Here is a 12,835-nt window from a genome sequence, read left to right on the forward strand (position 1 = left end):
TAGAAGGTGAGAAAGGAGAAGTAGGAGAAGGAAAAGGAAGAGAAAATTAAAAAAACAGAGTAAGAGGAGGAGTGAAAAAGGAGAAGTTGGAGATGGAAGAGGAAGAGAAAAAAAAAAAAGAGGAGGATGGTGAAAGAGGAGAAGATGGAGATGGAAGAGGAAGAGAAAATGAAAAAAAAGAGAAAGAGGATGGTAAAAGAGAAGATGGAGATGGAGGAGGAAGAGAAAATGAAAAAAAAAACAGAAAAAGAGGATGGTAAAAGAGAAGATGGAGGAGGAAGAGAAAATGAAAAAAAAAAAAAAAACAGAAAAAGAGGATGGTAAAAGAGAAGATGGAGATGGAGGAGGAAGAGAAAATGAAAAAAAAAAACAGAAAAAGAGGATGGTAAAAGAGAAGATGGAGATGGAGGAGGAAGAGAAAATGAAAAAAAAAAAACAGAAAAAGAGGATGGTAAAAGAGAAGATGGAGGAGGAAGAGAAAATGAAAAAAAAAAACAGAAAAAGTGGAGGCATAAAAGAGGAGAAGATAGAGATGGAAGAGGAAGAGAAAATGAAAAAAAAAAAGAAAAAGTGGAGGCGTAAAAGAGGAGAAGATAGAGATGGAAGAGGAAGAGAAAATGAAAAAAAAAAAACAGAAAAAGAGGAGGTGTAAAAGAGGAGAAGATAGAGATGGAAGAGGAAGAGAAAATGAAAAAAAAAAAACAGAAAAAGAGGATGGTAAAAGAGGAGAAGATAGAGATGGAGGAGGAAGAGAAAATGAAAAAAAAAAACAGAAAAAGAGGAGGCGTAAAAGAGGAGAAGATAGAGATGGAAGAGGAAGAGAAAATGAAAAAAAAAAAAAACAGAAAAAGTGGAGGCGTAAAAGAGGAGAAGATAGAGATGGAAGAGGAAGAGAAAATGAAAAAAAAAAAAACAGAAAAAGAGGAGGCGTAAAAGAGGAGAAGATAGAGATGGAAGAGGAAGAGAAAATGAAAAAAAAATAAAACAGAAAAAGTGGATAGTAAAAAAGGAAAACTTGGATATGGAAGAGCAAATGAGCAAAAACAAAGGAGAAAAAAAAAAAAAAAAAAAGAGGAGGATAGTGCTAATGGTGAGGATAACGCCAAGGCTCCTCACCTTTCTAATGAAGGGATCCAGGTTGATGGTGAAGGGCAGGAACACCTTGAGGTCAGAGATGTGAAGGGAACTCTTGTGCATAGAGAGGAAGATCTCAAACTTCTTCTCCTCCTTGTCCATCTCCAGCAGGGGTTCCATGTCCTTGGAGATGGGCACCTGGTTCTTGATCCTGCAACACACACAGAACATGAGGAATAAGAGAAGGTAGGAATGCAAGAGCTAATAGACACAAGAAACAAAAATAAGAGAAGGTAAGAATGCAAGAGCTAATAGACATAAGAAACAAAAATGAGAGGGTAGGAATGCAAGAGCTAATAGACATAAGAAACAAAAATGAGAGGGTAGGAATGCAAGAGCTAATAGACATAAGAAACAAAAATGAGAGGGTAGGAATGCAAGAGCTAATAGACATAAGAAACAAAAATGAGAGGGTAGGAATGCAAGAGCTAATAGACATAAGAAACAAAAATAAGAGGGTAAGAATGCAAGAGCTAATAGACATAAGAAACAAAAATAAGAGGGTAAGAATGCAAGAGCTAATAGACATAAGAAACAAAAATAAGAGGGTAAGAATGCAAGAGCTAATAGACATAAGAAACAAAAATAAGAGGGTAGGAATGCAAGAGCTAATAGACATAAGAAACAAAAATAAGAGGGTAAGAATGCAAGAGCTAATAGACATAAGAAACAAAAATAAGAGGGTAGGAATGCAAGAGCTAATAGACATAAGAAACAAAAATAAGAGGGTAAGAATGTAAGAGCTAATAGACATAAGAAACAAAAATAAGAGAGGGTAAGAATGCAAGAGCTAATAGACATAAGAAACAAAAATGAGAGGGTAGGAATGCAAGAGCTAATAGACATAAGAAACAAAAATAAGAGGGTAAGAATGTAAGAGCTAATAGACATAAGAAACAAAAATAAGAGGGTAAGAATGTAAGAGCTAATAGACATAAGAAACAAAAATAAGAGGGTAAGAATGCAAGAGCTAATAGACATAAGAAACAAAAATAAGAGGGTAAGAATGCAAGAGCTAATAGACATAAGAAACAAAAATAAGAGGGTAAGAATGCAAGAGCTAATAGACATAAGAAACAAAAATAAGAGAGGGTAAGAATGCAAGAGCTAATAGACATAAGAAACAAAAATAAGAGGGTAAGAATGCAAGAGCTAATAGACATAAGAAACAAAAATGAGAGGGTAAGAATGTAAGAGCTAATAGACATAAGAAACAAAAATAAGAGAGGGTAAGAATGCAAGAGCTAATAGACATAAGAAACAAAAATGAGAGGGTAGGAATGTAAGAGCTAATAGACATAAGAAACAAAAATGAGAGGGTAGGAATGCAAGAGCTAATAGACATAAGAAACAAAAATAAGAGGGTAAGAATGTAAGAGCTAATAGACATAAGAAACAAAAATAAGAGGGTAAGAATGTAAGAGCTAATAGACATAAGAAACAAAAATAAGAGGGTAAGAATGCAAGAGCTAACAGACATAAGAAACAAAAATAAGAGGGTAAGAATGCAAGAGCTAACAGACATAAGAAACAAAAATAAGAGAAGGTAAGAATGCAAGAGCTAACAGACATAAGAAACAAAAATAAGAGAAGGTAAGAATGCAAGAGCTAATAGACACAAGAAACAAAAATAAGAGAGGGTAGGAATGCAAGAGCTAATAGACACAAGAAACAAAAATAAGAGAGGGTAGGAATGCAAGAGCTAATAGACATAAGAAACAAAAATAAGAGGGTAAGAATGCAAGAGCTAACAGACATAAGAAACAAAAATGAGAGGGTAAGAATGTAAGAGCTAATAGACATAAGAAACAAAAATAAGAGGGTAAGAATGCAAGAGCTAACAGACATAAGAAACAAAAATAAGAGGGTAGGAATGCAAGAGCTAATAGACATAATAAACAAAAAGGAAGAATGAGTGAGTGAGGGTGACAAAAATGCAAATAAATTCAAGAAACAAATAATGAACAAAAATCCCTATGAAGAAGAGAGCATGAATGAAGGAGAGTAATTAGATTCCAGACATAAGAAACAAAAAGGAGGAATGAGCGAATGAGGGTGACAAAAATGCAACTAAATTCAAAAAGCAAATAGTGAACACAAATCCCTATAAAGAAGAGAGCATGAATGAAGAGTAATTAGATGCCAAAGCGACAAAAGAGAGAGAATGACAGTGAGGTTAAATTAAGTAATCAATTTAATTCAAGAGAAAGAGATGGAGAGCAAACAAAAGTAAGAAAGAAAGAAAGCACTAACAAATGATTCAATACTGAGACACAAAAGATATGGAAATAAAAGCAGAACCAAACAAATAACTATGGAAACCAACTCTTGCTTAATGTAAAGTCTAAATGAATAAATATATGAAGGAATAATAAATAAAAAATACCACTACACCATTCCCACTCCTTTTCCATCTCTCATCCTTACTCCACCTTCCCTTCCCTTCCCACTATACCATCACCTTCCCTTCCCACTATACCATCACCTTCCCTTCCCACTATACCATCACCTTCCCTTCCCACTATACCATCACCTTCCCTTCCCTTCCCACTATACCATCACCTTCCCTTCCCACTATACCATCACCTTCCCTTCCCTTCCCACTATACCATCACCTTCCCTTCCCTTCCCACTATACCATCACCTTCCCTTCCCTTCCCACTATACCATCACCATCCTTCCCACTATACCATCACCTTCCTTCCCACTATACCATCACCTTCCTTCCCACTATACCATCACCTTCCCTTCCCACTATACCATCACCTTCCCTTCCCACTATACCATCACCTTCCCTTCCCACTATACCATCACCTTCCCTTCCCACTATACCATCACCTTCCCTTCCCACTATACCATCACCTTCCCTTCCCACTATACCATCACCTTCCCTTCCCACTATACCATCACCTTCCCTTCCTTCCCACTATACCATCACCTTCCTTCCTTCCCACTATACCATCACCTTCCTTCCCACTATACCATCACCTTCCCTTCCCACTATACCATCACCTTCCCTTCCCACTATACCATCACCTTCCCTTCCCTTCCCACTATACCATCACCTTCCCTTCCCTTCCCACTATACCATCACCTTCCCTTCCCTTCCCACTATACCATCACCTTACCTTCCCTTCCCACTATTTAATCAGCTTCCCTTCCCTTCCCACTATACCATCACCTTCCCTTCCCTTCCCACTATACCATCACCTTCCCTTCCCTTCCCACTATACCATCACCTTCCCTTCCCTTCCCACTATACCATCACCTTCCCTTCCCTTCCCACTATACCATCACCTTCCCTTCCCTTCCCACTATACCATCACCTTCCCTTCCCTTCCCACTATACCATCACCATCCCTTCCTTCCCACTATACCATCACCTTCCCTTCCTTCCCACTATACCATTACCTTCCCTTCCCTTCCCACTATACCATCACCTTCCTTCCTTCCCACTATACCATCACCTTCCCTTCCTTCCCACTATACCATCACCTTCCCTTCCTTCCCACTATACCATCACCTTCCCTTCCTTCCCACTATACCATCACCTTCCTTCCCTTCCCACTATACCATCACCTTCCTTCCTCTATACCATCACCTTCCCTTCCTTCCCACTATACCATCACCTTCCCTTCCTTCCCACTATACCATCACCTTCCTTCCTTCCCACTATACCATCACCTTCCCTTCCCTTCCCACTATACCATCACCTTCCCTTCCCTTCCCACTATACCATCACCTTCCCTTCCCTTCCCACTATACCATCACCTTCCCTTCCCTTCCCACTATACCATTACCTTCCCTTCCCACTATACCATCACCTTCCCTTCCCTTCCCACTATACCATCACCTTCCTTCCCACTATACCATCACCTTCCTTCCTTCCCACTATACCATCACCTTCCCTTCCCTTCCCACTATACCATTACCTTCCCTTCCCACTATACCATCACCTTCCCTTCCCTTCCCACTATACCATCACCTTCCCTTCCCTTCCCACTATACCATCACCTTCCCTTCCCACTATACCATCACCTTCCCTTCCCTTCCCACTATACCATCACCTTCCCTTCCCTTCCCACTATACCATCACCTTCCCTTCCCTTCCCACTATACCATCACCTTCCCTTCCCTTCCCACTATACCATCACCTTCCCTTCCCACTATACCATCACCTTCCCTTCCCTTCCCACTATACCATCACCTTCCCTTCCCTTCCCACTATACCATCACCTTCCCTTCCCTTCCCACTATACCATCACCTTCCCTTCCTTCCCACTATACCATCACCTTCCTTCCCACTATACCATCACCTTCCCTTTCCCACTATACCATCACCTTCCCTTCCTTCCCACTATACCATCACCTTCCCTTCCTTCCCACTATACCATCACCTTCCTTCCTTCCCACTATACCATCACCTTCCTTCCCACTATACCATCACCTTCCCTTCCCTTCCCACTATACCATCACCTTCCCTTCCCACTATACCATCACCTTCCCTTCCCTTCCCACTATACCATCACCTTCCCTTCCCTTCCCACTATACCATCACCTTCCCTTCCCTTCCCACTATACCATCACCTTCCCTTCCCACTATACCATCACCTTCCCTTCCCTTCCCACTATACCATCACCTTCCCTTCCCTTCCCACTTATACCATCACCTTCCCTTCCTTCCCACTATACCATCACCTTCCTTCCTTCCCACTATACCATCACCTTCCTTCCCACTATACCATCACCTTCCCTTCCCACTATACCATCACCTTCCTTCCTTCCCACTATAACATCACCTTCCCTTCCCACTATACCATCACCTTCCCTTCCCTTCCCACTATACCATCACCTTCCCTTCCCACTATACCATTACCTTCCCTTCCCACTATACCATCACCTTCCCTTCCCACTACACCATCACCTTCCCTTCCCTTCCCACTATACCATCACCTTCCTTCCTTCCCACTACCATCACCTTCCCTTCCTTCCCACTATACCATCACCTTCCTTCCCTTCCCACTATACCATCACCTTCCTTCCCACTATACCATCACCTTACCTTCCCTTCCCACTATACCATCACCTTCCCTTCCCTTCCCACTATACCATCACCTTCCCTTCCCACTATACCATCACCTTCCTTCCTTCCCACTATACCATCACCTTCCCTTCCTTCCCACTATACCATCACCTTCCTTCCCTTCCCACTATACCATCACCTTCCCTTCCCTTCCCACTATACCATCACCTTCCCTTCCCTTCCCACTATACCATCACCTTCCCTTCCCTTCCCACTATACCATCACCTTCCCTTCCCTTCCCAAAATACCAGCACCTTCCCTTCCTTCCCACTCATACCATCACCTTCCTTCCTTCCCACTATACCATCACCTTCCTTCCCACTATACCATCACCTTCCGTTCGCTTCCCACTATACCATCACCTTCCCTTCCCTTCCCACTATACCATCACCTTCCCTTCCCTTCCCACTATACCATCACCTTCCCTTCCCTTCCCACTATACAATCACCTTCCCTTCCCACTATACCATCACCTTCCTTCCCACTACACCATCACCTTCCTTCCTTCCCACTATACCATCACCTTCCTTCCTTCCCACTATACCATCACCTTCCCTTCCCTTCCCACTATACCATCACCTTCCCTTCCCACTATACCATCACCTTCCCTTCCCTTCCCACTATACCATCACCTTCCCTTCCCACTATACCATCACCTTCCCTTCCCTTCCCACTATACCATCACCTTCCCTTCCCTTCCCACTACACCATCACCTTCCCTTCCCACTATACCATCACCTTCCCTTCCCTTCCCACTATACCATCACCTTCCCTTCCCTTCCCACTACACCATCACCTTCCCTTCCCTTCCCACTATGTAGTGCGGCGACGGCCTGATGAACGAGCCTCCCATAACCCACTTAGCCAGTGGGGTACCTCTTTGGCCGACTCAGTAAGGAGTGGCTCTCCCGTCACGCTGGTCGCGGGTTCAATCCCAGGCAGCCGGCGAATACCCTGATCTTGATTAATTTCTCGTGTTATTTCGATACACGCAGAGGACGTGTTGAGAAATAGGAAGGATGGAGAGAAAGCTCGTCGGGGCATTACAGTGGTGGCATAGTGGTGGGCATCCTCTCCTGTTCTGTTGAGCTTCCCCGAAGGGGTAACAGGTAGGATGGCCCATGCTCTCCTTTTGCATCTCTCATCATTTCTCCATCTCTCCCTTCTCCTTTCCTTTTCTCCTCCCCTTTCCCTTCCCCTACCCCTTCCCATTCCCTTTCTCCTCCCCTTCCCTTGCCCTTTCTCCTCCCCTTCCCATTCCCTTTCTCCTCCCCTTCCCTTTCCCTTTCTCCTCCCCTTCCCCTTCCCTTTCTCCTCCCCTTCCCTTCCCTTTCCCATTCCCTTTCCATTTTCCCTTCTTTTTCCCCTTCTCCTTCCTCTTCCCCTTCCCTTTCCCCTCCCCATTCCTCTTCCCCTTCCCTTCCCCTTCCATTGCCCTTGCCATTTTCCCTTCTCCTTCCTCTTCCCCTTTCCTTTCCTCTTCCCCTTCCCTTTCTCCTCCCCTTCCCTTTCTCCTCCCCTTTCCTCTTCCCCTTCCCTTTTCCTTTTCCCTTCTTTTTCCCCTTCTCCTTCCTCTTCCCCTCCCCTTTCTTCTCCCCTTCCCCTTCCTTTCCCCTCCCCAAGCCACTCACTTTTCATAGAGGTCCTTGAGGGAAGTCTTCTCCTCCAGGGTTTCCTCGTGTGCCTCGTAGTACAGGATGAGCCATGAGGCGCGGTACGGCCACTGCTCCGTGATGTTGATCCACGAAGCCAAGTGGTACCAGTTGAAGTCTATGTGGAATGCTTTGAGTAACCTGAGGGAGGAGGAGGAGGAGAAGGAGGTGGTGAGTTAGTGAAGGGGTGAGGATGTGTGTAGGAGAAGAGAGTGAAGGGATGAGTGATGGAGAAGGGGTGTGAGGTGGTGAAGGGGTGAGGGTTATATTAGTTAGTGATGGGGAGAAAGAGAAAATTAGTTAGAAAGTTAGTGAAGATAGTGAAGTTAAGGGGTAAGTTGATAGTGAAGGGGTCAGGGTGAGAATGAGGTGGTGAAGGGGGTGAGGGTTGTATTAGTTAGTGATGGGGAGAGGAAGAAAGTACAAGTTAGTGAAGGGGTGAGGATGTATGTAAGTCAAGATAGTGAAGTTAAGGGGTGAGTGATAGTGAAGGGGTCAGGGTGAGTATGAGGTGGAGGGAGTGAGGGTTAATAAGATAGTGATGAGGGAGAGAGAGAATATGAGTTAGTGAAGGGGTGAGAATGTATGTGAGTGAAGATAGTGAAGTTAAGGGGTGAGTGATAGTGAAGGGGTCAGGGTGAGTATGAGGTGGAGGGAGTGAGGGTTAATAAGATAGTGATGGGGAGAGAGAAAGTATGAGTTAATGAAGGGGTGAGGATGTGTGTAAGTGATGATAGTGAAGTTAAGAAGTGAATGATAGTGAAGGGGTCAGGTTGAGTATGACATGGTGAAGGGGGTGAGGGTTATATTAGTTAGTGATGGGGAAAGAGAGAATACAAGTTAATGAAGGGGTGAGGAAAGATAGTGAAGTCACGGGGCGAGTGATAGTGAAGGGGTCAGGGTGAGAATGAGAGTGGGAGTGAGGGTTAATAAGTTGGTGATGGGGGAGAGAGAGAGAGAATGCGAGTTAGTGAAGGGGTGAGGAGGTGAGTGTACAGAGAGGAGTAGTTAAGAGAAGGTGAGTGTACAGAGAGGAGTAATTAGGAGGAGGTGAGTGTATAAAGAGGAGTTAGTTAAGAGGAGGTGAGTGTACAGAGAGCAGTTAGTTAAGAGGAGGTGAGTGTACAGAGAGGAGTAATTAAGAGGAGGTGAGTGTACAGAGAGGAGTAATTAAGAGGAGGTGAGTGTACAGAGAGGAGTAATTAAGAGGGGGTGAGTGTACAGAGAGGAGTAGTACAGAGGTGAGTGTACAGAGAGGAGTAATTAAGAGGTGGTGAGTGTACAGAGAGGAGTAATTAAGAGGAGGTGAGTGTACAAAGAGGAGTTAGTTAAGAGGGGGTGAGTGTACAGAGAGGAGTAATTAAGAGGAGGTGAGTGTACAAAGAGGAGTTAGTTAAGAGGGGGTGAGTGTACAGAGAGGAGTAATTAAGAGGGGGTGAGTGTACAGAGAGGAGTAATTAAGAGGGGGTGAGTGTACAGAGAGGAGTAATTAAGAGGAGGTGAGTGTACAGAGAGGAGTAATTAAGAGGAGGTGAGTGTACAGAGATGAGTTAGTTAAGAGGGGGTGAGTGTACAGAGAGGAGTAATTAAGAGGAGGTGAGTGTACAGAGAGGAGTAGTTAAGAGGTGAGTGTACAGAGAGGGGGTGAGTGTACAGAGAGGAGTAGTTAAGAGGAGGTGAGTGTACAAAGAGGAGTTAGTTAAGAGGAGGTGAGTGTACAGAGAGGAGTAATTAAGAGGGGGTGAGTGTACAGAGAGGAGTAATTAAGAGGGGGTGAGTGTACAGAGAGGAGTAATTAAGAGGGGGTGAGTGTACAGAGAGGAGTAATTAAGAGGGGGTGAGTGTACAGAGAGGAGTAATTAAGAGGGGGTGAGTGTACAGAGAGGAGTAATTAAGAGGGGGTGAGTGTACAGAGAGGAGTAATTAAGAGGAGGTGAGTGTACAGAGAGGAGTAATTAAGAGGGGGTGAGTGTACAGAGAGGAGTAATTAAGAGGAGGTGAGTGTACAGAGAGGAGTAATTAAGAGGAGGTGAGTGTACAGAGAGGAGTAATTAAGAGGGGGTGAGTGTACAGAGAGGAGTAATTAAGAGGAGGTGAGTGTACAGAGAGGAGTAATTAAGAGTGGGTGAGTGTACAGAGGAGTAATTAAGAGGAGGTGAGTGTACAAAGAGGAGTAATTAAGAGGGGGTGAGTGTACAAAGAGGAGTAATTAAGAGGAGGTGAGTGTACAGAGAGGAGTTAGTTAAGAGGAGGTGAGTGTACAGAGAGGAGTTAGTTAAGAGGAGGTGAGTGTACAGAGAGGAGTTAGTTAAGAGGGGGTGAGTGTACAGAGAGGAGTAATTAAGAGGAGGTGAGTGTACAGAGAGGAGTAGTTAAGAGGTGAGTGTACAGAGAGGGGGTGAGTGTACAGAGAGGAGTTAGTTAAGAGGGGGTGAGTGTACAGAGAGGAGTAATTAAGAGGAGGTGAGTGTACAGAGAGGAGTTAGTTAAGAGGGGGTGAGTGTACAGAGAGGAGTTAGTTAAGAGGAGGTGAGTGTACAGAGAGGAGTTAGTTAAGAGGAGGTGAGTGTACAGAGAGGAGTTAGTTAAGAGGAGGTGAGTGTACAGAGAGGAGTTAGTTAAGAGGAGGTGAGTGTACAGAGAGGAGTTAGTTAAGAGGAGGTGAGTGTACAGAGAGAGTTAGTTAAGAGGAGGTAAGTGTACAGAGAGGAGTTAGTTAAGAGGAGGTGAGTGTACAAAGAGGAGTTAGTTAAGAGGAGGTGAGTGTACAAAGAGGAGTAATTAAGAGGAGGTGAGTGTACAGAGAGGAGTAATTAAGAGGAGGTGAGTGTACAGAGAGGAGTAATTAAGAGGAGGTGAGTGTACAGAGAGGAGTAATTAAGAGGAGGTGAGTGTACAAAGAGGAGTTAGTTAAGAGGAGGTGAGTGTACAGAGAGGAGTTAGTTAAGAGGAGGTGAGTGTACAAAGAGGAGTAATTAAGAGGAGGTGAGTGTACAAAGAGGAGTAATTAAGAGGGGGTGAGTGTACAAAGAGGAGTTAGTTAAGAGGAGGTGAGTGTACAAAGAGGAGTTAGTTAAGAGGAGGTGAGTGTACAGAGAGGAGTTAGTTAAGAGGAGGTGAGTGTACAAAGAGGAGTTAGTTAAGAGGAGGTGAGTGTACAAAGAGGAGTTAGTTAAGAGGAGGTGAGTGTACAAAGAGGAGTTAGTTAAGAGGAGGTGAGTGTACAAAGAGGAGTTAGTTAAGAGGAGGTGAGTGTACAAAGAGGAGTTAGTTAAGAGGAGGTGAGTGTACAGAGAGGAGTTAGTTAAGAGGAGGTGAGTGTACAAAGAGGAGTTAGTTAAGAGGAGGTGAGTGTACAGAGAGGAGTTAGTTAAGAGGAGGTGAGAGTACAGAGAGGAGTATTTAAGAGGAGGTGTGTGTACAGAGAGGAGTTAGTTAAGAGGGGGTGAGTGTACAGAGAGGAGTTAGTTAAGAGGAGGTGAGTGTACAGAGAGGAGTTAGTTAAGAGGAGGTGAGTGTACAGAGAGGAGTTAGTTAAGAGGAGGTGAGTGTACAGAGAGGAGTTAGTTAAGAGGAGGTGAGTGTACAGAGAGGAGTTAGTTAAGAGGAGGTGAGTGTACAGAGAGGAGTTAGTTAAGAGGGGGTGAGTGTACAGAGAGGAGTTAGTTAAGAGGGGGTGAGTGTACAGAGAGGAGTTAGTTAAGAGGGGGTGAGTGTACAGAGAGACGAGTCACCCACCTTCCTGTGATGTAGACGACGTTCATCAGCCTCCGCATGGATCTGGGGTTGATGTCGCTGAAGTAGTCGTCAGTTAACAACACCTAATGAAAGAAAAAGAGACTCAGGTCAGGACACGGAACAAGCGTCTTGGCAACACATGAGGGACAGACAGCAGAGATGAAGAGAAAAAAAAAGAGAAGGAGAGTGCTTGGAATATATTAATGGGCAAAATTAATAAAAAACAAAAGAATAGAGAGGGAAAAGACTGGGAAGAAAGTCTTGTAGCTGAAAAAAATGACTACAAAAGAAACTGAAAAAAAAATATATAGAATGAATCAAAAAGAAAAATGAGAAGAGTCCATAAAGAAAAATGCTAAATGAGAATGCAAGAAAATAAATCAGACAAACGATATGAGAAAAATATTAAATGTGGAATGGCTATATAAAGACCAAAACCTTTAAGAAAATGCATACCCAAGTAAAGAACATGTAAAAAAAAGAATGTATGTATGTGTATTTGTGTGTTTACCTTGGTGAGATCCTGCGCCCCGCCCACCCTGTTCAAGTTCGAGCCGATGGAGGAGGCGATGGAGTCAGAGGGCTTGAGGGTGCGTCGGCTGGTCTTGCTGTTGTTGCGCCGCAGGTTCTGTGACGCACTCAGCCCGCTTTCCGTGGATAGGCGGCGATTGGCAGGGATCTGGGGGAGGCACAGAGGGGGTGACTTACTGCCGGGGCGATGACTTTCTCGGCATCTTCTGTATCTCTTCGGAAGCATCATGTTGTGGGCCATTTTCGATATATCTTTTCTTTTACTGTAGTGCTTTTTTTATATTACAGGGACTTTTTATCAGGCATGCCTTTTTATGTTTGTTTATGGTGAAAAGAATAAAATCAATCCGGCTCAGCGTCTTCCGAGGTAAAAAGTATCCAATAAAATAGTCGGCAGTCGGAAAAAGCAAAAAATTAAAGGTATAGAAAAATTTTGTCCGGGAAATCATACTTAGAATCAACAGAATTAAGACTCCGCTGTATTTCTGTCTTATCCTTTGTCTGTCTAATTACTGAAAAAAGGCTGAATAATAACCAAACCATGTGAAAAAAAGACTGCTTCATGTTACTCATAAAGCGTTGCCACAAATAATGAAACAAAGGGCCGTATTCCAAACTGAATTCCAGAAGTTTTGGGTCCCTACAGAGACATTCATCCCGAACTCTGTTGATTATCAAATTATTATGTTTGTTAGA

At 43.7% G+C, this 12,835-nt stretch overlaps 1 protein-coding gene across 29 annotated transcripts in view; it reads right to left on the bottom strand.

Moving 5' to 3' along the window:
- The window catches only part of LOC127005543 (kinase D-interacting substrate of 220 kDa B-like), a 148,190-nt gene that overhangs the window by 55,227 nt on the left and 80,128 nt on the right, over positions 1 to 12,835 (bottom strand). For all 29 annotated transcript variants that reach the window (XR_007758700.1, XR_007758696.1, XR_007758697.1 and 26 more), the window contains 4 exons: positions 12,120 to 12,287; positions 11,609 to 11,691; positions 7,850 to 8,011; positions 1,117 to 1,285 (listed from right to left, as the gene is read on the bottom strand). Coding sequence is in view for 8 of the 29 variants with exons in the window: in XM_050874468.1 (XP_050730425.1) it covers positions 1,117 to 1,285; positions 7,850 to 8,011; positions 11,609 to 11,691; positions 12,120 to 12,287 (582 nt within the window). In the remaining 21 variants the exon portion in view is untranslated. The remainder of the gene's footprint in view (positions 1 to 1,116; positions 1,286 to 7,849; positions 8,012 to 11,608; positions 11,692 to 12,119; positions 12,288 to 12,835) is intronic.

This window comes from Eriocheir sinensis, chromosome 30 (genome assembly GCF_024679095.1).
Source record: "Eriocheir sinensis breed Jianghai 21 chromosome 30, ASM2467909v1, whole genome shotgun sequence".
Classification (NCBI taxonomy): domain Eukaryota; kingdom Metazoa; phylum Arthropoda; class Malacostraca; order Decapoda; family Varunidae; genus Eriocheir; species Eriocheir sinensis.